The sequence below is a fragment of the Pongo abelii genome, chromosome 5 (genome assembly GCF_028885655.2).
Source record: "Pongo abelii isolate AG06213 chromosome 5, NHGRI_mPonAbe1-v2.0_pri, whole genome shotgun sequence".
NCBI lineage: Eukaryota > Metazoa > Chordata > Mammalia > Primates > Hominidae > Pongo > Pongo abelii.
The window spans coordinates 100,465,010-100,492,754 of NC_071990.2; the positions used below are offsets into that span (position 1 = coordinate 100,465,010).

The window sequence follows — 27,745 nt, forward strand, 5'->3', positions numbered from 1 at the left end:
GACACAGCTACTCTGGAGGCTGAGGCAGGAGAATCACTTGAACCCAGGAGGCAGAGGTTGCAGTGAGCAGGATTGCACCACTGCACTCCTGCCTGGGCGACAGAGTAAGACTCCATCTAAAAAAAAATAATACAAATAAAATAATAAAAAGACAAAAGATTTGTCAATAAATTGTAATGTGTGATCCTTATTTAGATCCTGACTAGAACTCTAACAATTTTTATACTTGTGAAATAACTGAAAATCTGATATTATTTTTACTAATTCTTTTTGAGGCACAATAATACTTTTAGTTTTTTTAAAGAGCTATTATTTCTTAGGAATATATGCTGAAATATTTATGGATAAAATTATATGATATCTAGGATTTGCTTCAAAATAAGATGGGGGATGGCAACTTATAGAAAGTAGGTGGGAGTTTAGATGAAATGAAATTGGCCATAAATTGATAACTACTGAAGCTAGATGATAGATACATGGAGGTTCCTTACTTTACTCCTGTATATGTTGTTTTAAATCTTCCACAATAAGAGACTGAAAACAGAACTATGAGGCATGGTATTAATTTTAAAAATAAACACTTAAAGACTATAGGTCTTACCTAAGCCCAACATTAATTCCTTCAGACCTGAGGAGAGCTTTTTTCTTATTAAGCCTGGGAAACCTATATATGTCATCAGTCTGACTTTACACATAGTCTCCCTTTCCAGCTCAACTGATACCCTCCATCAGAAATAAATTTTCTATTTAAAATCTGTTTATAATGATTTGAAATTACCCCCTTGACAACCTATAAAAGGCTTTAATACTTAACTAAATGAAGAAGAATTCTCAAAAAACAACATCAGGCAAATTCAAAAAGATAAATTCAAGACACTAGTCGATACAGCTGGAGAAGTTACTTTTATTCTTGCAGTTTTAGACTAGGAAGTCAACATTTAATTTAATAAGCCATCATCCACAATTGATTAAAAATGTTTAATCCTTAAATTGTGCATCAATATCCTATGACTCCAAATTTTATTTATCACTCTCCTTCAAGTCTGAAGAAAATGATTAATTTGCTAAGTTCCACAGACAGTACAGTCCCACTGACATAACATTTAGTATGATGTCCTACTCTCATATTAGAATTAAGGACAGCCAGTATCAAACTGGCCTGAAACCTGATTGTGTTCTTGGTTCAGAATACCTGTAGTAAATCTGTAAATCCACACCAAGACACAACATTAAACTAGGGCACGTATATCTTATAAAAAACTTTTCACAGTAAAAATCAACATTAAAATTTTACCAAATTCCAACATTATGGTTTTTGAATCCAATTAAGCTTTCAAAATGCCTGATTAGCTGTGAATTAATTATAAATAACTTCATGTAGTTTGCCCAGCATTTCAAAATGGTTATGGACTATCATGTTTAAAATGTCAAAGTATGCTATACATATTGCACTTTTCTGCTAGGCTGGGCTAGTATCTTCCATGGCAAGATCCTCAAACTATTGAATAAAATACACTTTTAAATCAATATAGGTACTTGATTAATTTCCCTGAAATTATCAACATCATTACCAAAATCTTCCAGGATTTTGTAAGATTTGATTCCTTAAATACAGTTTTAAAGTTAAACTTATGGAGGGAAAAAAACCCTCATAGATTGACTGTAAATTTTACGTCCTTTTTTGGTCCCTCAATGACCAAAGAGAATTTTAAACAAATTATGCTTCATGTTTCCTGGCTTAATAAAAAGCTACAATTTCTATTATCCAAATTAAGAAATATTATACTAATCAAAAGCTATTAATTTTGAAATGTCTATGTATGTCTGTCTGTAGGTCCCCTTAGAACCTTTCCAAACATTTATAATCAAGAGATTTTAATCAATTATGTACTAGAATCATATTAGATAAAGAAAAACTTATTTTGCAAAAATAAAATCACTTTCCAATATGCTTGACAGAAACAAGCTATTCATTTTCATTTGTGTTCCACTGAAGACATTACTGAAATCTGTCCAATGGTTTATTTCCAAGTGGTCCACTATGGAATTCTTCGGAATGTTTTAAGATTGGCTGTAGCTAGAGTTCTGACTTCCATTTGGACCCTGCTCTCCTTCACTGTTCAGATGGGGAAGAAAGAGATTTTATACCAATTAAAAGATCCATTTTTACACCCTGATAAGCCTACTGACTTTTAAATTCATTATTCTGTGGCACAACTATACAAAACAAAGACATTCCTTATTATAAGACACATGAAAAATTAAAATCCAGAAGACTAACATTTGGTTTTATGTTTTTATTCTTATATAACTTTGTGCCCTCACATATAACAAGCATTCTGGAAGTTAGTGTCCATATATACTCAAAAACTTTAAATTAGGGCATGGGATTTCATTGTTATTACAGGTATCACTCAACATAGAGATTACAGCTTCTTCTAAACAAATTTCCTATAAAATTAAATCTTACATATAAAATCCTATTCCTACTATTTATGAAAAACAAGAAGTGTTCTTCAAAAAAAAAAAAAACCAAAACTGTTGTCCAAAGGCATAATAAAATCATATATAAATAAAGCAAACCTTTATAAGTCAGCAAGAAATATGGTAATTTCCTGGAAAATGCTGAATACTTAAAAATGCTGAATACTTAAAAATAACTAAAACTGAAAATACCAGTAACTTTGGCAATAGGATTATTGCCTTATCTTGTCCACCATCATCTTGCAGCTTCAGGCCCTGCCACTAGTGGAGAATCACTCAGGGAATTTCTGCAAAAAATGCATCCAAAGGTAGCTGTTTGAATGACTGCCTTAAACAGCTCCTTGAATAAAGTATTAACTTTTCCAAATTGTAACATTAACTTATCAGAAGCAATCCATAAATCTATCTTGTTATATAACAATTATTTTTCTAAAGAAACAATTAAGATGGATGGCATTTCTTTATTTCCCTTCTGACTTTTTCTCCCTGCCCCAAATGAACTGATACACAGTGAGGGCTGAGAACCACTGAACTAAATGAACAGATCTTACTTAAAACACACACACACACCCCAATAACAACAAAAAAACCCTCTTAGCACAGGTGATTCATTTTTAGCAAAAATATATTCTTATGTGCTGTGGATCTTAGGGTCACTTAAAAACCAGAATTCTTTATCTTTACAATATCAGATCATTCATTGAAATTTTTGAAAATTGCTACTGAAATTTATAAAACAGGACAATAGCCAGCAGTGAAAAAAAAAAAAATGATGGCACAGAATCAAACTGACATGAAACTACTATAGTTCTGAATTCTGCCCTGAATTTCAGATGAACTTGCCTAATTCTGTCAGCTTTAAATTTATGGTATGTGACCATATGTTGAGAGATACCTGTAATATACCTCCACTGCATTAGGAAAAGTTACTAATCAGATTAGTGATTTTTTTAAATGAGACATTCTCAATCAAATCACAAATTTAAAAAATAAAATTAACATGGATCATGAAGTTTTGGAAGAAATGTTTTAAAAACTACAAAACATAATCTAAGAAAAATATGGTAAGTATGATATATAATTAAATGACATCAATAATTAAAGTCTACAAAGTACCTGTTTGGAGGTGGTTTTGGTTTTGGCATCTTACTAAGAATGGTTGCCATCTCTTTTCTCTCATCGAAATTCTTCCACTGCTCATATAGTTTTAAAATAACCCTGATTATTTCCAAAATCTAGAAGAAAATATTTGAAAAGTTCTCAGTGGCAAAAACAAGCAACATTTCTTATATAAAGAGCATACATCACTTACTACACAACCCTCAGAAAACAGTAAATAGTCTCTGTCCTTAAATCCTGATAAATTTGAAAGCAGTATTTTTCACCACAGTGCTGTTTAGGATTTTCCTTCTAGCCTCTCATTTTTCGGCATGTGTGCATTGTCCATTCTTATCTATCTCTGCAGTTGATTTCCTTCCATCTGATGATATCTTTTAAACTGAAACATACTAAGAATAAAGGTTCTAATCATGAGGGAATATACCACTATAGAGCACACTCCTCTAGTATAAATTATTTTAAACAACTTAATCGGGGGTAGTGCACAAAAGATGTTTTGATTCTCTGTTAACTACACATACATTAAGGTGCTCAAAAACTGGCAGCTACAAATTTGAAACAACTAGTTTCCAAATTAGCTATTTTTTTCCCACCTGAGTAGAACCTAACCTTAGGATTAATTTTAATGCATTAACACTTGAGCAGAAAAGCTAGAAACACAGCAAAAGCTATTCTGCCAGGAGATAGGCTATGTTACAGAAGTTCACAGTAGTATTCAGTGGTTACCAGGGAGCTTTTAAAATAATCCTGGGAATTAGAGGCTACTTTGCAACTAATTAAACCAAAATTTAGGATTATACCATTCTGTTTAATCCTAAACTGAAAAGAGATACATAACTTAAATAATCAGCATTAACTCTTCCTACCAAACTTTTTTTTTTTTTTAGACGGAGTCTCGCTCTGTTGCCCAGGCTCACGTGCAGTGGCACGATCTTGGCTCACTGCAACCTCTGCCTCCCAGGTTCAAGCAATTCTGTCTCAGCCTCCCGAGTAGCTGGGAGTACAGGTGCATGCCACCACACCCGGTTAATTTTTGTATTTTCAGTAGAGACGGGGTTTCACCATATTGGTCAGGCTGGTCTTGAACTCCTGACCTCAGGTGATCCGCCCACCTAGGCCTCCCAAAGTGCTGGGATTACAGGCACAAGCCACCACGCCCAGCCCATGTTTCTTAATATTTTGTAACCAATAATCTTGTTAGCCTGGTGGACATCACAAGATTTTAGGCTCATGATAAGTAAATATGACATTAATTTTTAAACATTCAAGTTTACATACAACTAAGGGAATACCTTTTCCATATCCACAGAAAGCTCAGCAAACCATTGCCTGGCATCTTTCTGCTGTACAACACAGGCTACATGTAGGCAAGCTGAAATGAAAATGAGAGACAACTGTCCATGTTTAACTGCCAACACAGAATATGTGATCTAACAAAGATTTTTCACTATTTCCTGTGTATTTTCCAACACTCTTTAAAAAAAATTAAACAGCTACATATGAGAGTTACCACTGACCATCTCATCAATGTAATCCGAGACAGAAAAAATTACTAAATTACATCAAGTTCTTGACATCTGGTCCTCACTGCGTGCTAGTCATGGTGCAGTTGCCTTGAGAGTCAGGCACATTAAAGAGGAAAAACATCCAATGAGGAGAGCAGAAAAGGGAAGTTATCCCTGAGTAGTGTACAAAGTAGCAGTTAAACTGCACCCAGAAGTCAGTGTGACAAAACAAAACAAACAAAAATGTCAATTAATACACTAGGTTTTAACAATGTTGACTATGTTTCCACATTTCAGTTAAAAGCAGTGTTGCCTGGCCTTTTTTCTTCCTTTTCATTATTAGCACATGATCAAGTTACGTGAAAGCTGGGCACATCCTTACAGAATTCAGTGTTGTAATCAAATAAAGGTTAGAAAATAAATGTAATATACTGTATACAATATTAGTTATATATGTTATATACAATATAAACTAACAAAAGAGAAGAATCTACATCATAATTTTGCTTAAAACAATTTCTACTGAGCAGCCTGGATACCCTGAACCCACCCCAGCTTAAGTTATACTCCGTGGTCTGGTTATCCATGTCTTTGCTAAGGATGACATTCTAGGCAAATAGCAATTCAAATGTGAACTGACACACTGGTTGCCCTAAGTCAAGCAAAGCTATGAGTAGGGCTTAGGTCAAGAAGGGGTTAAAAAACCAAAGGACTGAAATGATAAAAACAGGAAATTAAAATACAGTGGACAATACTATTAACATGGACATGCACAGAGTACACTGAAGGTTGAGGAAGCATCCTAAACCCAGACTGAGGTGATGCTGAAAGGGTGGGGGAGGGTCACTGAAGAGGTGGTAAGTCTTAAAAAAAAATGAGTGGGAGAAGAGAATAGTATGTATATCAATTGGGAGACGAATTCGGCTAGCTCCGGGTTTCTCAATCTTGGCACTACTGACATCTTAGGTTGAACAATTCTTTGACACTGTCGTGAATACTACAAGATGCTTGGCAGCATCCCTGGCTTCTACCCACTAGATGCTATAGTAGCACCCTACCCTAGTTATGACAACTAAAACCAAACATTGCCAAATGTCCCCTTGGGGCAAAATTATCCCCAGGTGAAACCACTAGCCTAGCTCAACAGTTTGGAGGATAGATAGGCTCTCTGAGGATGGGAGTGCTGGAGGCTAATAAGCCAGTTAGGAGACTGCTGTGGTAACATGGATAGAAATGAGAAGATGACTATGAGATTACAGAAGGAACAATCAAGAGGAAGGCACAAAATGTACTGGTAAACAACTACATGTGGGTATTGAGGGAGATGAAAGGGCCTAACTGCTGGGTTTCCAACTAAGGTATACAACTAGTGCTATTCACCAAACTGGCAAAGACATTAAAAGGAGGAACATATTTTGGGGCAAAGTGATGAGCTCAATCCTTATCATGAGTCTGAGGTGCTAGTGGGATGCCAAGTGGAGCTATGTAAAAGGAAGATGGATATAAAGAACTGTCAAGTGGCAAGATCTTGGCTAAATAAAGAAATTTAAATGTTTCAGCACGTAAGTGATAGTAGAAGCCATGAATCTCAAGTGAAAGTACCCAAGAAGAAGACAGCAGGGATGGCAAAGATGTGACACATGTTCTGTTATCCCTTCCTTCCTACCTATGCAGATCCCAGTATTCCTACCCACTGGGTAGGACACCACTTCAAAATCCTTTCAAATCCAGTCCTTTCAGGGAACTGCCAGTAATACAGAAGTGTAAGTATAACTATTTGTCAGCCCTGATGTAAGAAGGCCAAGAAACATCAACATTTAAGGAATAATTGAACAACTGAACAAAGACAAACCAATGGAAAATAAGAGGGGAAAATCAAGAGGATGGAGTTATAAAAATCAATAGAAGGGGCTGGGCGCAGTGGCTCACGCCTGTAATCCCAGCGCTTTGAGAGGCCAAGGAGGGTGGATCACCTGAGGTCAGGAGTTCAAGACCAGCCTGGCCAACATGACGAAACCCCGCCTCTACTAAAAATACAAAAGTTAGCCAGGTATGGTGGTGGACACCTATAATCCTCCTGTAGGCAGGAGAATCGCTTGAACCCAGGAGGCAGAGGTTGCAGTGAGCCGAGATCACACCACTGCACTCCAGCCTGGGAGACAGAGTGAGACTCCATCTCAAAAAAAAAAAAAAAAAAAAATCAATAGAAGGAAAAGGAACAAAAATTAACAAGTGCCCAATATATAACAGGCATTATTTGGTGCTCTACAATCTATCTCATTTAATTCTTCAAACGGCTCAGTGGAATTATTAGTGTTCTCTCCATTTTACAATTAAGGAAACAAACACGGAAAGGTCAGATAATTTTCCCACAATTGTAAAGGAAGTAAAGTTTAAGCCTAGGACTATCTGACTCCACCCATTACAGCACTGCTTTCCACAGACAGTAGAATGAATGTACTTAACATCTTCCTCCAGCCAAGCATTATGGACCACAGATGCTCCTTTACTCAACCTCTGAGTATTTGTTTGGGCTCAAGATATGAAAGCCCCAATTATTTTACATGCTACAACTAATATTAGCTGGCTTAATTCTGAACTTTTCCCTCTAAACAAACAAATATGTTCTATTCAGACACTGATTAAAACTATTTTGAATGGTTTAAAAAAAAAAAAAACTTACCAAAAAAAGGGGGTGGGGGAATAATAATCCTGATTTGTGACAGTTGCAGTTCATATTATTGAAAGCTCACATGCAAGGATTAGTCTATTACTTCATGGAACATAAAAACATAAAGTACAATAGGGTGAAATTTAGTTTAGGATGACCTAAATAAGTTTATAACAATTTAACTCATAAAGGCACACCATGCTTACATACCTAAAGCTATCATGAAAGGAGGATACAGTAGGCAAAGATCCGTTCTGTAGGTATCATTCACTATCCTCCTGTAGAAATGTAAATCATATTATTACTGAAAGCAGAACTACCTCATCTGATTGTACATTTCCTCCAGAGAGGGCCAGATTTCCCATCTTTGCACACATTTATTTCCTTTTATACTACTGAAGCACAGCTATAAAAGTGAAAACATCAAGGCAAAAGGATGGATACATGAATGTGACAACAAATAAGCACATATCAATGAATAAAATTACAGCTAAATATATTTTAAATTTCAAAATCTCGTAACAAATTATAAACACATTTTTCTAATTTTTTAAAAATCAGAAAAATCAAATTAAAAAACCAGAAATTAGACAGTAAATTTATATCTATGTTGCATACTACCAAAAAGTATTCTGATTACTTTAAAGATAACTTTAGTCTTAATTTTTATGTTACCAGTCTGTGTTTTGTATAAAATTAAATTTTAATAGGTATATTTATGGAACAGATAATAATTTAGGATTTTCATTTTGGCATTTATACCACTATAGTTATTAAAATTCAACAAGTGGTATTTTGCTCAACATAAAATATCTTGGGGCAATAGTTTAATGACTTTAAAAATACTGAACTTCATATTTAATTGTCAACCTTCCTATCTAATAACATGTTACACTATTAATAACTTCTGTTCTAATTACCATGCAAGGGGAAGCAACATGTCTTCTTGGCCCATGTCCTGCACATACTGGAGCAAAGGTCTATAAGGATGATACACTATCAAGCAACAATCCTAGAAACAGTTTAAAAAATGTGTATGTATAAAAAACAGATTTATTACAACACAAAAATGTTATCATTACCCAACTGATTTGTAATTGTGTATTTCAAAGTGAATTTCACTAACTCATGCTTGCTTCCCTTTTATTCTCTTAAGCTAGCAGTGTGACAGCCCTAAACTCTACTATAATAGTGAAGGCAGTGCTCTCTCTGGAATATACCTTGATAAATCGGTTGGCAGTCAGTCAGCATCCATTCATTCCCTTAGAGACTCAAAGTGTCACATCTGCAACACACTGAAACCTCTTATTAGCCTATAAATTCATAATTCCCAACTGGAGGAGCAGAATTCTGCCAAAGACATAATCTATCTTTAAATAACACTGCACACACACACAAATTGTGCACATAATTTACGGTGGTTTAATGTCCTGACTTGTCTGTTTGTAATCCTTTCATTATAGTTACTTACTATAGAACAGAAAAATTTTCCCATCCTAAGTAGGATATACAAATTATTTTACAGGCTTCAGAGAGACTCTAGATGCTAATATAAATAGGCTACCATGATTTCACCATCACATATCAGGTGGATGGTTTTAAAATGTACCTCTCTAAAATCATTTCTTTAAATAATTTCCAACTTCATTTAATTTAAAAATGTTTTAATCTATTAATCACAGAAGATTTACTTACCATTAGTTCTAAAAGATAGAATTCACATTCTAATATCTGTTTAAAACAAAGATTATCAATGAAATGTCAATATAAAACCAAATTAGATAAGTCCACTTAATCTAACATAAATTACAGACATTATAGTAATTTATCAAAAATTTTTACTAAAAAGTTTTAAAAATCCAGACAATAAACATAGTTTATATTAAAATAAATATCTGCAATAAAAAATTACTATTATATTAGAAATGCAATTATGATTATAAGGATTTTAATCCTTGTAAGGAAAAGCCAGCTTCTCACAATCATTCTTATTACTCACTTTTATTTAAAATATCATGTAAAACCATCAGATTTTCCAGTATACTTTCTACTCAGCAAATGCAAAAATACAATTATTTCTACTTAATTAAAAAAATGTAACTTAAAGAGAATAAACAAATCCCTTGCAAGGTGGAAAAAGGACATACCTATTAAAATGTCAATAGAAATTCACCTTATATTTCATATTGTTCCATTAGCTTTTAATCCCAGCTGAATAATATTATCACCTGGGAGCTTTTACACAGTACCAATGTTGGGAGCCCCAAGCCTGAAAATTCTGATTTTGTTGTTCTGGAAAGGACCCAACATCAGTATTACTTACAAGTTCCCAAGGTGATTTAATGAGCAGCCAGGGTTGATAATCACTACTATGAAGTATTTTTTTTTAAATGGTAAAAGCTATTTAGCTTTAATTTAGAATAATGTCTGTATTTATGTAATATTTGAAACTGCCATTTCTAGGAAACTATTAAATTTAGTCTAATATAAAATAGAGCTAGTTTATATATAGCTTTGATAAGTGTTCCATTTTATACCATATACTTACATGATTCATCCTATAAGGAAATTCCTTTGGAAAGGCATATGAAAATCTAGTTTTTACTGCAGAAAATAAAAAAAAAAATTTAAACTGAGAAAATCGGAAATAAATTAACTCAAAATTCCTTTAACAGAGCAGAATATTAGAGGGTAGAGCAAAATTATTTTCAGTAGGAATTCTTGGCAATACTTAGGGACCCAGATTTTATTTATTTTCAGGGAAGGGGAAAGACTGGGTGGCAGGACACTCTACACAGCTTCAATTTTATATTCACTACCTTAAGAAAGGGTTCTGATGTTTAAAAAAGAAAAAGATCAGGAAAAAAAAAAATCACTGGCTTTTATCATTTCTAAAATCTTTTTAGCTACGGAATGGTTTTCCAGTGACTGAGCTTAGAAGGAACACAGGGGTTATATATGTGTTTACAATATATACGATTGGTAAAAAATATACATATAAAATATTGGGGGGATAGTACACCAAAAAAATGTCAACAATAGTTATTTGTGAGATTTAAGAACTTTTTACTAATCTGCACTTTCTAAACTTTTTACAATGACCAGGTATTTATCAAAATATATATTTTAATAAAAGCATTAATACATGTGCAAAGGTCTATAGAGTTACTCATAAAGTAGTAGTAGTAACACATAAAGTTAGTACTCTATTATCTATTACTTTATTGGTTAGTCACTAAATAAAGTACAAATGAAAAAACAATGTTAACCATCAATCCCCCATCTCCTTAAAATGGTGTGAGCATATACATATAAGTACTATTTGAGAAACTGTATTCAAGCCATTTTGACACATTTAATTCAACCAAGTAACTACTGACAGGTCCTAAAAAATGTTTGGTGTCAGCTTCCATTTGTACAAAGCCCAAGTGATCTCACTGAAATTAAAAGAAATTCCATTTCTGGCCAGGCACAGTGGCTCATGCCTGTAATCCCAGCACTTTGGGAGGCCAAGGTGGGCGGATCACCTGAGTTCAGGAGTTCGAGACCTCCTGGACAACATGGTGAAACCCCATCTCTACTAAAAATACAAAAATTAGCCAAGTGTAGTGGCATGCACCTGTAGTCCCGGCTACTCGGGAGGCCAAGGCAGGAGAATCCCTTGAACCCGGGAGGCAGAGGGTGCAGTGAGCTGAGAACACACCACTGCACTCCAGCCTGGGTGACAGTGAGACTCCATCTCAAAAAAAAAAAAGAAAGAAATTCCATTTCTTCTATGCACTATATTTTCAAAAAGATTTGTTTTGCAAATTAAGTGCCCTACAGCTAATTTAGATGTGTAATATCTGCCAGGATTGGAAACCTAGAACAATTTAAACTTGACATTAGGAAATTTATAATCTTTCCTTTCTTCTCTCCTTTATTTAAATTTAAGACGTACCTATTAAGGTTTCTGAGTTTTACAAATCCTTGTGATGTAAAGTATACCAGCACAACAGGTTCTTATATAATGGTAGACAATCAACAAAGTAAAATTATCTCTGTATATAAAACAAATCTACATCCCCATCCCCTGGACCTTGACACCTAACACCTCTATTGAGAATATATTTACCTGATACTGTCACATGTCTGTTACTCCACGCTAAAACTGCTCTGCATTTTTTTCTATCTTTTAATCCTTTTCTTCCAACTTGGAGAAAAATACATCCCTCCTCTCTATTGTTTGTCTTACCACTTATACACTTGTTATCATCTATTCAATTGATAACTCCTACTATTTTTTCATCTTTAACCTTTCCTCCTTCAGTAAATCTTCCATCACATACTAATATGCTCAAATTTCCCTTGAAAAAAGCAAAACAAACTACCTAATTATATTCCTCTGCCTTTTATTTTTGTAGACTCAAACACTGAGATCATGCACAGTTCTTTTATACCCACCGTAATTGACTTCCCAGCCTCCAGAACTGTGAGAAATAAATGTCTGTTGTGAAAGCCACCCAGTCTATGGTACTTTCTTATATTAGCCCAAGTGGACTAAGACATGCCTTCACCCAGCTTCTCCTACTATTAACATCTTACATTAGTATGGAGCATTTGTTACAATTACTGACCCAATATTGAAATGTTGTTATTAACTAAACTCTGTACTTTTTTCAGATCTCCTTAGTTTGTACCAATGTCCTTTTTCTATCCTAGGGTCTTATCTAGGATACCACATTAATTTGTCATGTTTCCTTAGACTGTTTGGCTGTGACAGTGTTCTAGCCTTTCCTTGTTTTTGATGACTTTGCCAGTTTTTAGGAGTACCAGTCAAGTATTTTGTCAAATGCCCCTCTACTGGAAGTTGTCTGATGTTTTTCTCATTAGACTAGAGAAAATGGGTTTTTGACAGGAAGACCACCGAGATAAAGTACCATCTTCATCATATCACATCAATGATACATGATATTAATGTGATTTATCACTGTTGCTACTGACCTTGATCGCCTGGCTAAGGCAGTATTTCTCAGGTTTCCCCACTGTAAAGTTACTTTCTTCCTCCCTTTCCATATGTACACACTAACAGGAAGTTAACATGTATAGCCAGCACCTTAGGAGTGGGGAGTTATGCTCCCTCTACTTGAGGGCAGAATAGTTACATATATTATTTGGAATTCTTCAGCATGGAAGACATGTCTCTTCTCCCTCATTTATTTATATCCGTATGGACTCATGGATATTTAGTTTATACTTTGAGTTATTATCCAATGCTATTTTTAAAATTTTGATGCTCAAATTCTTTCAGCTTTGGTCAGTGGGAGCTCTCTTAGTTGGCTCCTATATCCTTTTGACATATCCTCATCAATGTAGGTTTTTGTTTTTCTTGTTTGTTTTGAATACTTCTTTATTACTGGCATTATGAGATGGTCCAGGTCCATCTTGTGTATTTCTTGCCCCAGTCCTAGAATCAGCCATTTCTCCAAGGAGCCCTGATACCTTTTATTGGAGAATGGGTACTAGGTGAGCTCATTGCTACTGGGATGTCATTGCTTATAGACTCTTTCAGCTGAGAAAGCCAAGAAATACACACACTAACCCATGTATATACACATATCTATAAATATTTCTATATGTAACCATCTATATTGTATTAAGGTACATGAGTTCATGCTGTTTCCAGTCCTTTGCTTATCTGTAAATTCCCACTCCAACAACGAGAAACCCAGCTCTCAAACATTTGCTATTGATTTACGTAATTGTTTAATTCCCATATACATGTATAGCATTATCAGAATTGTTAACTTGTACACCCATGGGTAATAACGTTATCAACTAGAGTACAGTGTTTATGTATAGTTCCTTTTGCCTTTACTCTTACACTCTAATCATTTCCAAAGCTACTTATTTCAACACCTTTCCCCCAATTCCCTTCACTGAAGTTGTTTCATATATTTTTAATATAGTTAGACTATTCCTTTCTCAGCACCTACTTGCTTCTTAATTCCTTTCAATCTGGCTTCTACCTCCACCCCCACATTGTTAATGACACTATGTTCTCTCTCAAAGATCTGTTTTTTTCTTTGGTTCACGTCTTTTTCTATGCAGCATAAAGACATTGTGCAACTCTTTTTTTTTATTTTTAGAGACAGTCTTACTCCATTGCCCAGGCTGGAGTGCAGTGGCATAATCACAGCTTACTGCAACCCTGAACTCCTGGGCTCCGGCAACCCTCCCACTTCAGCCTAGTTGAGTAGCTAGGACTACAGGTGAGTAGCTAGGACTACAGGTGTGTGCCACCATGCCCAGTTAGTTTTTCTTTAATTTTTTGCAGAGCTGGAATCTTGCTATGTTGTCCAGGCTGGTCTTGAACTCCTGTTCTAAAGCAATCCTCCTGCTCTAGCCTCCCAAAGTGTTCGGATTATAAGCAGGAACCACCATGCCTGCCCTGTGCAACTCTTAAATGTTATCAAATTCCAAATTTCTACTGCTGGCCTCACATTTTTAAGAGGATGTTCTACTAACATATTTATACTTAGAATGTCAAAGATTAAATTTAATTCTTTTCAGAACTCACTTACTCTCTTTTTCAGTACCAGCTTCAACTCCCCAACCCCCAGGCAAAAAAACCTCAAAACACATTTCTGACTCTTCTTAAATCCCTTCTTTTTACAAGAACTGCTGACTCTATCGCTCAAATCTGACTCGTTTGTTCTTCTTGCTGGCTGCCAACGTTAGTTTAAGCCTTCATTAGTGTTCACTGGGATGACTTCAGCAACTTAAAAATTATTTTTTCCACTTTAAACTTGTTAGGTTTTATTTCTCACAGCATCCTGTGGTAAGTGACAGCACTCAATAGAGTTTGCGGTTTTACTGTATTTCAGAAGGTTTTTGTTTTTAAATTGTGTTAAGATATACAAAATTTTTGCAAAACTGAAACTCTGTATCCATTAATCACTCCCTATACCACCCTTCCTCCAGCCCTACCATTCTACTTTCTATCTTTATTAATTTGACCAAGTATTCCATGTAAGTGTAATCACACAATATTTGTCTTTGTTACTGGCTTATTTCACTTACCATAATGTCCTCAAGGTTCATCCGTGTTGTGGGATGTAAATAACTTCAAAATTTGTCTAATTCTACCTGCCCGCTCCTCCAATTCATCTTACAAAATTCTGTCAGATTTACCTTCCTAATGCACAATGCTAGCATTACCCTCATGTGTAAAAATAAATAAAACTGGCCAGGCACAGTGGCTCACGCCTGTAATCTCAGCACTTTGGGAGGCTGAGGTGGGTCAGATTTACCTTCCTAATGCACAATGCTGGCATTACCCTCATGTGTAAAAATAAATAAAACTGGCCAGGCGCAGTGGCTCACACCTGTAATCTCAGCACTTTGGGAGGCCTGAAGTGAGGAGTTTAAAACCAGCCTGGCCAAAATGTTGAAACCCCATCTCTACTAAAAATACAAAAATTAGCCCGGCATGGTGGCACACACCTGTAATCCCAGCTACTAGGGAGAATGAGGCAGGAGAATCGCTTGAACCTGGGAGGCAGAGGTTGCAGTGAGCCAAGATCGTGCCACTGCACTCCAGCCTGGGTGGCTGAGCGAGACTCCGTCTCAAATAACTAACTAACTTTCATTACTGTCAATAGAACAAAGTGCAGATTCCTTCATTTGGCATCGAAGGCCCTCTATTAGCTGATATTAGGTAAGGATTTTTCCCCACTATTTCCTTACTCACCATTCAGTTAATCTAACTCATGAGCTTTCCCTATTTGACTAAACTATTCAGTGTTCTTAGACTGTCTATCTATTGCATTTCCCCAGTTCAACTTCCTTCACCAAATTCTACTTAATCCTTTCTGGATTCATGAAACAATCTTTTCCCACCCAAAACATTCACAGCATTCTCTGTAACTCTCTTATACTATTTATTTCCTTCTGTATTAATATTTTTATGTGTCTGTCTTCTTTTTTTGTCCTTAAATTCCTTGTATTTTATCTTGGTACCAATGCCACTGCATTGGTACAGTGTTTTCCAGTGATAATGATGTTGTTATTGAAGATGATGATGATGATGATAGCCCCTAAAGTTTATTGAGTATTGTGGACCAATATATGTCCCCCTCCAAAATTCGTATGTTGAAGCCCTAACTCCTAGTACCTCAGAATGTGACTGTATTTGGAGAGAGGGCCTTTAAAGGGATAAGATTAAATGAGGACAGGCCGGACGTGGTAGCTCACACCTGTAATCCCAGCACTTTGGGAGGCCGAGGCTAGTGGATCAGGAGATCAGGAGTTCGAGACTAGTCTGGCCAACATGGTGAAACCCCGTCTCTACTAAAAAATACAAAAATGAGCTGGGCATGGTGGCACATGCCTGTAGTCCCAGGTACTCAGGAGGCTGAGGTAGGAGAATCACTTGAACCCAGGAGGCAGAAGTTGAAATGAGCACTCCAGCCTGGGCGACAGAGCAAGACTCTGTCTCAAAAAAAAAAAAAAAAAATTAAATTACATAAGATTGGGGCCTAATTCTGTAAGACTATTGTCCTCACATGAAGATGGCAAACCAGGAGTGTGTGTGCTCAGAGAAAGGTCCATGTAAGAACAGCCAGACACCTTGATCTTGGATTTCCATGCTCTAAAACTGTGAGAAAATATGCTTCTGTTGTTTAAGCCACCCATTCTGTGGCATTTTGTTATGGCAGCCTCAGCAAAGTAACATACTAAGCAAGGCACTGTTCTAAAAGTTTATATTAACTCATTTGGTCCTCATAACAACCCAACAACACAGGAACAGGTTTGCACATAGATATTAATATCTACCCATAAGAATGACATAATAGTCATTAGAAAACAATAAAATACAATAAAATTCGGAAACAGAATTTTTTCTTTACTCTTACAAGATTAAAAGCTACTGAGTTGATGTTTTTGGATTGATAATTACTATCCATTTTAACATTAAAAGTAGTATCTTTATATCTTTTTAAAAAAACCTTTTTTAGCTTGATTTTTTGCCAAATACATTAGACATAAAGGTATCCTCAGGAAATTTAATAAAGCCAACCAATCTCTCATATGTCTCATAAACTAAAAAAAAAAAAATGTACTCTGAAGCTTTCTTTAGAATTACATCCTTAAAGCAGATATACTTTTTGCACTTACATACAGAAGTAGCAGCAGCAATCAATCTTGTATTTGAAACTACTCCAAATTCCTAAAGAAAGAAAAGCAGGTACATGTTAACCCAATGAATCTAAGGGTATCTGAACTCTATTCAAAACAGAATTTCCTTGCTCCCATTTACAATCTGTTCACCTTCTAACTACTTGAGGCGTGAAGTACTTAAACCCCTAAATGTACAGGTTGATTACCCCTTATCTGACATCCTTAGGATCAGAGATTTTTCTGATTTAGGAATATTTTGCATTACACTGGTTGAGCATCCCTAATCTAAAAATCTGAAATGCAAAATGTTCCAATGAGCATTCCTTTGAATGTCATGTCGGCCCTCAAAAAGTTTCAAATTTTGGAGCATTTAGGATTTTCAGATTAGGGATATTCTGCCTGTATTACCTTTCCCCCAAATTGCTACAACTTAAGACACATTTTAAAATAATATTATAATTTAATAACAATAAAAAGTAACAAATTAGAAACCAAGCCTTAAGGTTACAGTGTCAGTTTTTGCATTTAAATTAGTTTCCAAGAAGATTGTTTACATTCTATACTTAATTGCAAGAATATTAAGTATGTTTCCTATTCAATTCAACCTGTACTAACAGATACTTCATGCCATTTTGATAAAACAGTCGAATCTGTGAATAAGATAAACCTTAATCACCAAAAGAACTAAAAACAAACAAACAAACAAACAAAAAAAACCATATAAACAGTTACTATCCTTTTTAGAACAGGGAGATAGGAATTATGTAAGACTTCCAAAGTCAGTTCCCATTTCCTCTTTCAACTGAACAACCACCATTGTGAAAATACTAAAATTTGTTATGATCCACCTTATATATACTGTTTCATTTATTGTCTCATAAGATTTCTAAAGCCTTCACTTCATTTTAAAATAAAAAAATCAAGAGTTGGTTTCTTATCCAACAAAAGGAGCTAAACTAAAAATCTATTTAAATACCTTCAGCCTACATCCTTATCCTGTGTAGGGGAAATGTATGTGTACTAATATATTTGTTTTACATTTAAACCTCCAACTATAATGATGGAAAAGAAAAAGTAAAAGCCTGAGACATGTTCTTAAATGAGATTTCCATACAATTTCCATAAAACCAGAGAAAATACAGAAAGATTTGGTCACAGAGATAAAAAAAAATAATAATGCTACAACCAAATCTGAAAGACTACATTCTCTTTCTCAGGAATAATTCTTTTTTTTTTTTTTGAGATGGAATCTTGCTCTGTCACCCAGGCTGGAGTACAGCGGCATAGTCTTGGCTCACTGCAGCCTCCACCTCATGGGTTCAAGCGATTCTCATGCTTCAGCCTCCCTAATAGCTAGGATAACAGGCATCTGCCACTACATCCGGCTAATTTTTGTATTTTTAGTAGAGACGGGGTTTTGCCATGTTGGTTAGGCTAGTCTCAAACTCCTGACCTCAGGTGATCCACCCGCCTCGGCCTCCCAAAGTGCTGGAATTACAGGTGTGAGCCACTACACCCAGTCTAGGAATAATTCTTCATCCAAAACTCAAAAGGGAAAACTTTCATTCAGTAAATCACATCACAGAGTTCTACTCAGTAAATCAAATAACAATATTTAACAAGATAGATAGATTAAAATCCTCAAATTAATCTACAAGATTAAATGTTTGTAAAGATTTTTTGTCTTGGTCCTCCATACTGCGTGTGCTTAAGAGACTTAAAATTAAATTATTACATGGTAATATTTAAATAAAATCAAATATTACATAGAATTATTAGAATTAGAAAACTCATCCATAATAAGGACCTTTAATAAACACTTACTTTTCCATTAAAGAACTTAACAAAAACAAAGCTGATTCTGCCTTCTTAAACTACCACCCACAATTAGAAAACATAAACTTCTAGAAAGCTTTCTTAATATTATTTCTAACAGAGTCAATTGTCATTATTTAGGTAATAGTTGGGAAAGATGTCATGGATAATCTTAAATCATGACTAAAACAAAACTAAATCAAAGTGGGTGCCAAAAGGAATGTAAACTTACTAGGTAAAAATCACATTCAATATTCAAGAATACAACTCTAAGACATTATCCAAAAATAGAAACATAATGCAAAGATTTCACACCACCAAAGACTACATTAATTATTTATGAAAAACAGCCAATATCTGCTATTATTTTCTGGACTTTAGCTGAGCTCTTTCAAAAATACTACAAAGGTAAAACAACTGAACAGATATTCAGTCTCTGCTGCAAGTTCCTATCTATCTTCTCTCCCTTACCTAATTTCTCTACGCTCACAACCTCAACTTTTACTTGTTAGACTCTATATAGCTATAGCTTCCCCTAATCCTTGCCTTCCTTCTGGCTTGGTAGGCAGCCAATCATCAGGATGATGGGAGGGAAGACAGGAGAAGATAAGCATATGGGTGAGAAGGATAAGGGACATTCTCAGGTTATGGTAGGCAAGCTGTGGTACTTACTGAATACTACTCAGTGCCAAACAATAGATGTCTCAAAGGCAGCAGAGGAAAGTAGTTAAGAACACAGGACTGGTAATGAGACTTCCATGGTTCAAACACGGGCTCTGACACTTACTAGCTATATAATCTTAAGCAAGTTCTTCATCTCTGTCTCAGTTTCCTCATTTATAAAATGGGAATACTACTACTATGTATTCCAGTTTGTTACAAAGATTAAGTCAGTTGGTACACAGTAAGTGCTGTATGTGTCTGTTAAGTGAATATATAAGGATATGTATATATTTCTTTGATTTTGTACAATTTTAGTATTTTGCATAAATTACCATTTATTAATTTTACATAGGCCATGTGAAAACTGGGGCAGATTAACCAACATACATTGACTACGCTTTGATGAAGAACAGAAAATTGTTCTATACCTCTACTTTGGATGCCAAAAACACACATGTAGGAGCCATTAATACAGGATCTATACTTTTCAGAGAATACCTAAAATATGATAAAACAAAGTTAAATATCATTCATATAGAAAACACACTGGGAAAAAATCAAGATAACTCTATGGTAGACACATGATTCATTTACACTGTGCTAAGGTTCATCAACATTAGACAAGAGTTCAAATAAATAAAATAAATAAAAATAATCCTACCTGGCATAGAATCTCTTGAAATATACCGTAGCAGTGGCAATAACTTGTTGTCTTAATTTAAGATGTTCACCTAATGCTTGGATAACTAAAAGGTAAATAATGACATTTTAAATGTATCTTCTGGTATCATTATAATATTAACATTAAACAGTAACTTCCATGTGGTTAAATCATAATTATGTTCATTTTTAACAAAGGAAAAAACCTACACATGCTCTATGTGAGTCACAGTGGTCTAATACTAGGATTTGCAAATGTGTTAAGAAATATATAGGTATGCATAAACAACAATAAAACAACAACAAAACAGAAATTGCCCCACAGCAAAAAATTATTCATCCATTAAGGAAGTTGAATAAGTATTTCCCCTCTATCTTCTAAATATTTTTAATGCTTTTCATATTATCTTTATAATAAATATAAAAAGAAAATATTAGACACCTATGAAACTTGTTAATACTACCACTTTTTGTTGTTTTGAGACAGAGTCTCATTCTGTCGCCCAGGCTGGAATGCAGTAGCACGATCTTGGCTCACTGCAATCTCTACCTCCCAGGTTCAGGTGATTCTTGTGCCTCACCACGCCCAGCTAATTTTTGTATTTTTAGTAGAGGGAATTTCACCATGCTGGCCAGGCTTGTCTCAAACTCCTGGCCTCAAGTGATCTGCCCACCTCTGCCTCCCAAAGTGCTAAGATTACAGGTGTGAGCCACCACACTTAGCTTTATACAGCTCACCAAAATAAATAAATAAAAATCCATAATGAATCCTCAAAAAAAAGAGGTAAGTTTACAAAATAGTGAACTGAAAGTTAAAAAAATTATGTGACAAACCTACTACATGTCAGAGTAAAGATCTATCCCTACATCTTCTTCCCTTCAAAGCAAAGTTCTAAGAGAAATGACCACTATAGGATGTCAATCCAAAGAATGATTTGTCCTCAAAGTACTTTGCTTTAGCCAACCTTGAACTGGGTCTAATAATTATTATAAAGTCTTAGGGAGATTAGGTAACACTTTCAAATTGTCTTGAGTGCTGGTGATATGTAAAATTCACACAAAAAAACTTTATTTGGATCACTAAAAAGAACGATAAATGAATAAGTTGTAAAAAGAATACCTGTATAAATAAAAATGTTAGGTATGCACTATAACAGTTCACAAATTACCACACAAAAACATTTTTATTTAGAGGTAACCAACTATACAATTTGAACCAATTTTTTAAAAAGTTTACCATTTGTAAAAAATATTTGTAACTTCCAATATTCTTCCTCTGAGAGAAACTTTAAATCCTTTTGGCGCTCCTTCAACAGATCTTGTTTATCCAAAATCCATTGCAAACTAGAAAAGACATGTTACAGAAAATCAACAAGCAAAGTCAGAGGCAACACTCTAAGATTGAACACATTGTTCATATTCTGAGAAGTACAAAGTGCAAAAAGCAACCTTAAAGACAATTATTTCTCACATTTCTTGAAATGTGACTAATAAGAATTATCTCACTAATAAATGTAAAATGTCCTGAAAAAAATTCTGCTCTAATCTTTTCCTTCTTCCTCCTTAGTCTGTTACTAGCTTGTATTTCATCGATTCTGGCTCTGATATCAAGATATGTCTTACAATCTGTGCTGCCTTCATGTTTTAATTGGCAGCATGTTTATTCTTTCTTAGTGATATAAGATAATGGTGGAATTATTTGGCACCAATTGATGGTGGCTTAGATTTGAGGAAGTATATAGTTTTCCAGTTGTTCATGGGTAACTGCAGCATTTAATTTCCTTACTTCACAAATCTAATTATATTAAAAACTGCCTCAGAATGTGTTACACTGATAGCCTCCTCCTCTTGCCTAGTCAAGTGTGCTATTTTTAACCAGATATGAAATTGACATGACTCAAAGAAAAAACTATCTTGAACCTGTGTTTGTCATTCAATATGCATTTGAAGTCTTATGTCAATGAACTTGTTATTCAGCATTCTTTTATACAGCTTTATGGATGGATCATTATTTAGCCAATCGCTACTGATGGAAATATAGGTCATCATTTTTCACCCATATTTTCTGATACCCTTAAGGGCTTTTTTCCTTCAATTTATGATCCATCTGGAATTTATTTTGGTACAAAGTAGGGATCCAGCTAAAATTTTGTCAAATGCTTATCCAAATGCATGGAGGTATTTCCTGACTTATAATTCTATCATTATACTTGGATCTTCTTTATAATTTCCTACTTTTTTCTTGTTCATATGCTGTGCTATTTTAGAACACAGAAAATTAAGTAATTAATAGCTGGTATAAAAAAATACTCTCTTGCTACTATCTTCCTGAATGATATTCTTCTTAATGAATATCTTTGTAATTCTCCTTATATATTTGATTAATAATATATTTGAAATAACTTCCCAGAATTAGAATTAATGGGTCAGTGTTGCTGGTAACTTATTGATACACATTGTGAGTTTACCCTCCAAAAACATTATACCAATTTCCATTTGTATTAACAGTTCATGAGTGAATCTTATAATATTTAATCCTGGCCGGGCGCGGTGGCTCATGCCTGTAATTCCAGCACTCTGGGAGGCCGAGGTGGGCGGATCACCTGAGGTCAGGAGTTTGAGACCAGCCTGACCAATATGGTGAAACTCCGTCTCTACTAAAATTACAAAAATTAGCTGGACGTGATGGCATGCGCCTGTAGTCCCAGCTACTTGGGAGGTGGAGACAGGAGAATTGCTTGAACCCGGGAGGTGGAAGTTGCAGTGAGTTGAGATCATACCACTGCACTCCAGCCTGGCGTACTGAGTGAGACTCTGTCCAAAAAAAAAAAAAAAAAAAAAAAAAAAAATCCTATGGGTTACTGCCACTTTTAAATACTTTGTAACTTAAAGACAAAGTAGTATGTCACTGTTTCTTTTCCCTGTAGTTTACTTTTGAGGTTAAACATCTTTCCATGTCTTTATTGGTCAAATACAGTTTTTTTGTACAATGTTAATTCTAATATGACCATTTTTCTAATGGGATTACCGATTTTTTTAATGATTAAGAGATTCTTCTGATCTAAAATTTGTACAGTATAAATAATAAATCATTTGTTTGTCAAATAAGTGCAAAATTTCTCCCAAGTTTAAATATCTCTCAGTATTTAATTATTTGTAATACAGAAATCAGAATCACTTACTTAAATCTACCTTTTACTTTCACGTTTGTCAGGCATAGCAAGGCCTTTCCTGATTCAAAACGATAAAAAACAATTCACCCATATTTTCTAATACCCTTAAGAGCTTTTTTCCTTCAATTTATGATCCATCTGGAATTTATTTTGGTACGGAGTATAAAGTAGGGATCCAGCTAAATATTTTGTCAAATGCTTATCCAAATTCGCTAAGGCATTTCCTGATTTATAATTCTATCATTATACTTGGATCTTCTTTATAATCTCCTGTTTTTTTCTTCTTCATATGCTGTGCTACTTTAAAACACAGAAAATTAAGTAATTAATAGGTGATATGAAAAATACTCCCTTCTATTCTTCTGCAAATTTCTGACTATTCTATCACAATTATTATTCTAAGACCCAAACTTTAGAAGCATTATGTCGAGTCCTAAAAAAGAATATCCATTCAAATTTTGTGATTACATTACATTTAAAGATCAATATAGGGAGAAATGACATCTTACCGAGAATTCAAACTTTATTAAAATCTGTATGTGCCACTATGGACTTTTAAAGTTTTCTTCCTACAGGTTCTGTATATTTCTTTATATTTTTCCCTTTGTATATTTTCTGTTGCTAATGTAAATTATGCTTCCCTATCCATTTTTAAGAAGCTTTTATTTTTGCATTTTATAACTGGTCACCTTCCTAAACCTTTATTATTTCTAATAACTTCTCAATTAACTGAGTTTTCTCATTAATTTTATTTCCACGTATTGATAATTTTGTCACTGTTTTGTCATTCTTTCTATATCTCCTTTGTATCAATTGTATTGACTAGCATATTGGTAAAATCTTAAATAGGCACCCTAATTATCTCAGTGTTTCACCACTGCTGATGCTTTATGTTTTTCATGTTAAGGAAGCATCCTATTTCTGTTTTAGTAAGAGCTTTAGTCAAGGATAAATGTTGAATTGTATTAGTTTTTTAATACCTTTACTGCTTAATAGATTTCTTAATACTGACTATATTTCTGTAATAAAATCCAATGTCACGTTTTATACTTTCAATGTAATGTTAGACTGCATTTGGTAATAATTCATTTACAATGTTTGCACCAATATTCAAAAGTAAGACTGTTTTTAGTGTTCCCTTTGCTAGATTTTTCTGTGTTATCATGGCTTCATAAAGAGAATTAGAAAGCTTTTCTTCTTTCTGTATGAAATGGAACAATTTCAAAAGGAGATTCTCTTGAAAGATGGAAAGTATTTACCCATGAAATAACGCATAGCTCTTGGGTAATACTCTTAACTTGCTTTGGCTTTCAAATTTAAAACCCTGGAGATAACCCAAAAGTACCCCTGGGTTTACTTTTCTCATTCCTAATTTTGTATTTTTGTATCATTCCTTTTTCCCCTGACTTAACTAGCAGTAGTTTGGTCTACTGTTTTTGTTTACTCTAAGAATGAGCTTTTATAATTTTTTTCCTTTTAATATATTAGCATCATTGTTATCTATTTTAAGTCCTTCTTTCTGTTTCTTTAGGGTTATTTCATGTTTCCTTCTTAATATTATTAAATAGAATATTTCTATTATCTCTCAATTATTCAGGATATTGATTTTCTAATACATTCAAGCTTTGGTTACATTCCATATATGGTACTATTATGATGTTATTTTCTAGATAGTAAGTAACTGTATTTTCAGTTTCCTTTTTCACACAATAAAGTATCCACAGTTAAGTTTTGTAGTTTTTATTTTTGTTACTTGTTCATTAATGCATTCAATTAACCAGCAAATACTTAGTGCTCTTCTAGTTCATTTTGGTCACAGGCTGTGTTTTGTTCTACCTCAACTATACTGTGGTTTGCTAATTAATTTCATCCCCACAGAGTCATTTTATGTTTTTAAAAAGATAAATTTCACAAACATTTTATGAGTTTTCCTCACAGAACTTTGTATGGAGGATAAACTAAGAAAATTTATAAATACTGCATTTCATCAAATTTAAGATTACATCTAGGATTCATCATTATTTCATATGCTATGAAAGAAACTGCCATGCTGATTTCAAAGATGTTAGTGTGAAAACGTGCATCTTAGAAGCGTGAAATATAGCATATTTAATATCAATTGCCCTCTTTCACCAAATTCACCTAAGACAATGGCCTTTCCTAATCTTTTCGTTTGCTTTTCCAGAATTGTCTTGTCTTCCACACTCGTTACCTTTTCCAGATGAGAAACTCCATGACTGCTCAAGGGATTTGAGCAAGGCAAAGTGGTCCCTTCTTTTAGGACTATTTGAATTGGGAGAAAAGAATAGTTTCAAAGAAGTACACTTAACTTTATAATAATTTTATATTTGAAAAGTGAAAAAATATTTTTAGAATGCTATGAATAAATGAAAGCATAATGAGAACACTATTGAAAATAAGGCAGGATCTTTTTTTTTTTAAGTTGAAAAACTGAAAAATCAACAGCTACTTGTCAATTCTCTCAGCTTCTTTCAAAGTTTATCAGAATATCTCTTCTCCACTACCTAAACTTTTTTTTCAGGAGCTCTAACTCCAATACCTAGACTTTCGATACTTTAATTTTGCCCAAGCAATATTTCAGTGTGTGAAAACAATGCAACATATATACACATATCTCTATATATATATACACACACATATATATACACACACATATATGATCAGTGGTAAAGCTTCTTTAACATGTCATCTCCACAGAATCACTTTATAGCAAGAGGAAAACCTGCTTTTCCTTAAATAGGTTACCGAGTTCATTGTTTCTTTTTTTCTCCTTGCAAAGGGCTAAAAAATGAACATCAGGAACAGATCCTATTCACAGAATCGAAATTTAAATTACTTACTAATGCTTTCTTAGCATAAAAAATTATACTAAGATACCTTCTTTGCCAAATTCTGTTCATCTTTCAACTATACAGTGGAAAGCCTACTCAATGTTCAATTAACCCCATAACGCACCTTCCTGCCTGCTTAAACAAATGTATTTAGGGATAAATGTTTTTAATATTATTCTAGCTCTCACATGGTCACTGACAGAAACAAGAACTTATTCATGAAAAAGGTTAAAGAAATAGGTAAACAAAGTCACTGGAAAAATAGGCCTTTAAAACAAAATATAAAGCACAGGCTAATGAAATGGATAAATTTAGAGGGCACCTGCCCTAACCTTATCAATATAAAACTCCATCTAGACATAAAGTACGGGCAAAAAGCGGTTAGTAGGCAGAAACAAGCCAGACTCTCTCCTCCCCTCATAATATTAAATCCACTCAAGATATACAGTGAATGACAAAAGACCACGACGCCGATCACCCGAAGAATCCCCAGGCAAAAGCACGCCACAACTGTCCTGAACAGGTAGCCTCATAGTCTTGAGCTGAGTCACACTTCCCGTACCTGTGCCCACTCTATCCGACCCCCCGCGGCCTAGCTAAACCAAGAATCCGAAATTAAACTCCGAAACGTTCCTTCCCGGGAGACTAAACTCTCTCCCACCCCTCCCCCTCACAGATCCTTCCCTCCCCGAAACTGGGGCTGGGGGCGGGAAGGGGAGTCGCCTCAGAAAAGCGCATCTTGATTTTGGCCGCTGCGGTCTCCCGTGAGGACCCCGGCACTCGGAACTGAGCCGGGATCTAGGCCCAGGGGAGTCACAGGCCCCGTCCTCACAGCCCCCCCAAAAACCGGCCCCAGGTGAGAAGACGGAAGATCGCTTACTAGTGGGAGCTCTGCCAAAAGTTCCCTGCCATGGAACACAGCTTGCCCTGATAAAAAAGCACCAGCCGGCGGAGCGGCCCGCGGAGCGACCATAGACCCAGCCCGTCCGGTAACCGCGCTCCTCGATCAAATCAGCTCGGCTCGACTCCGCTCCGCGGCGGCGACGGCGAAAGGAAGAGGATGGCCCCCTAGTCTCCTTCACGCCGGCCGACAACACTCAACTGTGCAAACCCGTTCCTATCGACAAAAGTTCCGGCCCGCGGTAGCGGAGGGAGCTGGCGGGGAGGTGTTGACCCTTGGAGGTGCTGAGATAGAAGAGAACTAGTGCTCACGAGAGCTCGCGGCGGTTGGAAGGCTCTCGCGAGAGCGTCTCGCCAATTCTGGCCGGGGGCCCACGCCGCTCGGTCTCAAGTCCTCAGCACGGGAGTTGCTGAGTGGGTCTAACCTAGGCGAAGTGGCTCAGATACGGGGTTCTGTTATTACCTCTTCCAGGACTTCAAAAACAGAACAATGGCATTGTAATAAAGTAAAAGATTTTGTGACTTATTTTTCCTGTGATTGGAAAGAGAAATAAATGAAGATGACTTTGTTCTCAGGGATAAAGTGTTCTTTTTTTTTTACTTTATTTATTTATTTATTTATTTATTTATTTTGAGACGGAGTCTTGCTCTGTCTCCAGGCTGGAGTGCAGTGTGGCACGATCCCGGCTCACTGCAAGCTCCGCCTCCAGGAGTTCAAGCGATTCTCCTGCCTCAACCTCC

The 27,745-nt window shown here is 35.2% G+C and overlaps 1 protein-coding gene and 1 pseudogene across 2 annotated transcripts; one reads left to right on the top strand and one right to left on the bottom strand.

Annotated features, from left to right (window-relative positions):
* LOC100462217 (small ribosomal subunit protein uS3-like) overlaps positions 1–27,745 on the top strand; it is a 45,617-nt pseudogene that overhangs the window by 9,998 nt on the left and 7,874 nt on the right.
* On the bottom strand, positions 885–27,575 carry CCNC (cyclin C). 2 transcript variants are annotated; one of them, XM_009242105.3, is made up of 12 exons: positions 26,985–27,575; positions 21,317–21,423; positions 20,081–20,165; positions 19,848–19,917; positions 16,939–16,990; positions 10,328–10,383; positions 9,475–9,510; positions 8,700–8,791; positions 7,990–8,057; positions 4,896–4,975; positions 3,601–3,719; positions 885–2,771 (listed from the first exon to the last, which is right to left on the bottom strand). In XM_009242105.3, the coding sequence occupies exons 1-12, from the start codon at positions 27,014–27,016 to the stop codon at positions 2,720–2,722; spliced, it is 849 nt and encodes a 282-aa protein (XP_009240380.1). In that variant the 5' UTR covers positions 27,017–27,575; the 3' UTR covers positions 885–2,719. The 2 variants fall into 2 exon arrangements, with proteins under 2 accessions (XP_009240380.1, NP_001244144.1); NM_001257215.1 differs by having other exon boundaries at positions 1,026–2,116; positions 26,985–27,148.